Below are 3,388 nucleotides of genomic sequence, written 5' to 3' on the forward strand. Positions count from 1 at the left end.
ATTAAAATAAAAACCTCTGCTAATTAAGCATTGAATACTCTTTGCATGCTGATTATCAAGTCAGGTTCGAGCAGTTCTTATCACAGGAACTTCTCACTTCTCAGTTTACACCCACTAATGTTTTTAAGTTTCTGGGTGTTGTGTTAAAAGCTTTAAGTTGTTAACTGATTTCTTACTCCACTTTATGTTCCATTTATAGATACCAACTGATCAGATTACATCCTAAAAGCCTTGGCCCAAAGTGCAAAGTGGTTGGAGATTTTTGAAGACACGGATGTTGTAATATTCTTAGATGCTTTATCTGACTATGATGAATATTACATACAGTGAAGGGTTTCTACAAACAAAATGATGGTGGCTAAGGCTCTCTTTGAAAACATCATTGCACATCCCGTCTTCCATTACAAAAAGTTTCTCCTAGTACTTACCAAATTTGATCTACTTGAGGAAAAGATGGAAGACGTTCCTCTATCGAAATGTAAATAGTTTAGTGATTTCAAACCATTTATTAGTCCCAATATGAAGAAAGGTTGTAGCAATGGCAATAAACCTTTGTTAGCTCAATCTGCTTTTCAATACACTGCTGTCAAGTTCAAGAGATTGTTCCATTCTCTCACTCACCGAATTCTTTGTTTCACTGGTTAATGCGTTGGGACCTGATACTGTTGATGAAGCTCTCAGAAATGGAAGGGAGGTCATGGAGTTGGAAAAATGGGACCGCTCTATTGTAACTGATCCAAAATCAGAGATTACATCAACAAGCACTGAGGAGCAAGTTACATATTATGTTATTATTTTAAATTTTCATTAGTAAAAATTTATTAAATTACAAAATTATAAATATACGTGGATAATAATAAATAATAAAATTTTTGAGTTACAACCAATAATAGCGGTCATTATAAACGTCATTATATTTTTAACTACCATAATTTATTCCATGAAATCGTTATTTTATATAGTGTAATATATGGTGGGTGTTTTGTGACTTGTTTGAAATTATCACATTATATTTTGTGACGAAACGTAAATTATAACGGTTTAAATTGTTACATTTTACGAAAATAATCATTAAAATTTGCACGATCTTTTATAGGAATTATATTCTGAATATAAACGCAATAATTAAATAAATATCTAAAGAATACATAATATTTAAAATGTGTTGCCTAATCCATGGCTAAAAAGTGTGGTCTATTGTATGCAACTATATTAAAATGTCTAGTGTATTCTCTTTTTATTCATAAGTTGTAAATGATCTCTAACTGTGTGTTTGTTTTTATGTGTTGGTGTTATCTGGATGACCGTGAAATCACGAGAGGAGAAGATAAGAAGATAACCGGAGAAAACGCACGCAGTGGTAAATGTACTCCAAATTTTGTGGAGGCTCTCATTTGATTTCATCATATGCAATGTGCAGGTCGCAAAAGCTAACCAGAGAAAGCATGGAGTGGTAATAGTAGTCCAACTGAATTAGACGTATGATGGTGGCCTTGGAAGACCTGCGACAGCGCCACACAAAAGACCGTTGTCGGGCATGTTGTACTCGTCCCTGAGGGACCGTTCTGGAGTTGGAACACTGATGTAAAGCTGTTGTCCCAAGTACCTATTCTCAGCAATCTCCGACCTCAAGTTCCACATTCCAACGTTGTCGAATGTCAACATGATCGCAGCCCATGACTTGGGGAACACCTGAATGGTGTGTCTGCTCACACCATCCAGAAGATTGTAGTTCTTCCTCTTCTCGGGAGTCCAAGTGCCGGGCTCAATCCTGCAAACACAAACAAACAAATTATTTTCATTTCATTTCCGAGAATAATATAAAGAATGTGAATAATGATATAGTAATACTCACGCCACAGCGAAGAAGGAGTAACCGTTAAGGTTGTAGGACTGGACGCTCTTCTCGTGGTTCTCGAAGATGATCTCGATGAAGGTGCGGTATTCGAACTTGACAACGTTGGGAGCCAAGGTGACGGCGGTTCCAAGGTTTGCTGGTGGCTCATCAGGAATGGTGTCGTACTTGAAGACCTTGTCGCCGATACCGAAGTACTCAGCGAGCTTGAGTGGGGTTTCGCTTTCGACGTGTGAAACACCATTGATTGCGTAGCGAAGCTTACCGTTATCCCTGCTGACGGTGTTAACGAACTTGAGGGTGCGAGTGATGTTGATCTGGCCGTAGTGGTAGGAGCCCTGGGGATTTGGCCTGGCAGCGCTGGCGGTCAAGTTCCAGCGGAAGGAGCGGAACTGATTGAGAGACCATGCCCAGCCGACGGGAGCCTCGGGGATTTCAGGGGCAGCTGGGCCCTTGCCGTTGACATAGCGGATGATTCCTTTTCCGGTGAGGATGATTTTGGTGAAGCGGGAAGAGGCAACGATGTAGTAGTCTTTGGGCTCTTGGTCAGCGGTGACAAGGACGCCATAGCACTGGCCGAGGTGAACATCGAGGGAGTCGTAGACGTTCTGAACGGTGTGGGAGCCTTCCATCTCAACCAGTTTCATCTGGTGGTTTTGGAAGCGGAAGTTGACGGAGTTTTTGAGACCCACGTTGCAAAGACGGTACTTGTAGGTCTTACCGGGAAGCATGGTGAAGAGGGGCTGATCAGTGCCGTCACCCTTGGCGTTCTGGCCATTGACGAGAAGGGCCTGAGGACGGCCTAGGGCGCGGCCACTGTCGAGGAGCTTGGCGAGGGTGGAGTGACTCTTGGTGTACCAATCACCTGCCAGCACGGTGTAGTCATCCTCGGGGTCGGCGTAGGGCACTGGGATGAGCAAACGGCTGTTGATGCGGAGGCCCCCGAAGCCGCCGGCTGCGCGGTGCATGCCGAGGCTTGGGTAATAGAAATAGCTTCCGATCTGATCCTTGACTTGGAATTTATAGGTGAAATTGGCGCCTGGTTGAATGGGGCAGTTGGTGCCTGCTACGCCGTCTTGCCAGGAGTTCTTCCTTTGCTGAATTCCAGCCCAATGGAAAAGGAATGGCTCGTCAAGGTTGTTGAAAACATTGATGACGACGTTGTTGTTGCTGGTGGAATTGATGTTGGGGCCTGGGAATTCGCCGTTGATTAGAATAACCTGTTGGGGCACCCCTGCCGGAGCTAGGGTTCCGTAGGTTATGTTCCAAGTGAAGTAGAGATAAGGATCTTCAGCCCTTGTGGGGAAGACCACTCCTGCCAAGAGGCAAACCAACATCACTGAAATCCTTGTAACTCCACCCATTTTTTCTCCTCTTATTGTTATTGATTACAATGTAACTCGTACACATTTTGTTCCTCCCTCTCCCTCCCTCTTTTATACTTCTCCAACCCTCTCTTCCACCACTCAATATCTCCCTAACATTACGCGCTCCCTCCAAACCCGCTCTTCCTCAAACTTCCCTCTTTTTTCT

The 3,388-nt window shown here is 43.4% G+C and overlaps 1 protein-coding gene across 1 annotated transcript; it reads right to left on the reverse strand.

The window, feature by feature from the left end:
• Positions 1-1,099: 1,099 nt before the first annotated feature.
• On the reverse strand, positions 1,100-3,251 carry LOC114179710 (L-ascorbate oxidase homolog). The gene is made up of 2 exons (XM_028066129.2): positions 1,856-3,251; positions 1,100-1,771 (listed from the first exon to the last, which is right to left on the reverse strand). The coding sequence occupies exons 1-2, from the start codon at positions 3,217-3,219 to the stop codon at positions 1,474-1,476; spliced, it is 1,662 nt and encodes a 553-aa protein (XP_027921930.1). The 5' UTR covers positions 3,220-3,251; the 3' UTR covers positions 1,100-1,473.
• Between the last annotated feature and the right edge of the window lie 137 nt (positions 3,252-3,388).

This window comes from Vigna unguiculata, chromosome 3 (genome assembly GCF_037176805.1).
Source record: "Vigna unguiculata cultivar grain cowpea cultivar isolate G323 ecotype 2 chromosome 3, ASM3717680v1, whole genome shotgun sequence".
Taxonomy (NCBI): Eukaryota; Viridiplantae; Streptophyta; class Magnoliopsida; order Fabales; family Fabaceae; genus Vigna; species Vigna unguiculata.

Bases quoted from the DNA above. Each gene is read 5' to 3' on its own strand.
- LOC114179710 (XM_028066129.2), bottom strand. From the start codon at position 3,219: ATGGGTGGAGTTACAAGGATTTCAGTGATGTTGGTTTGCCTCTTGGCA. The intron at 1,772-1,855 runs GTGAGTATTACT...TTGTGTTTGCAG, and splicing joins TACTCCTTCTTCGCTGTGGC to GATTGAGCCCGGCACTTGGA.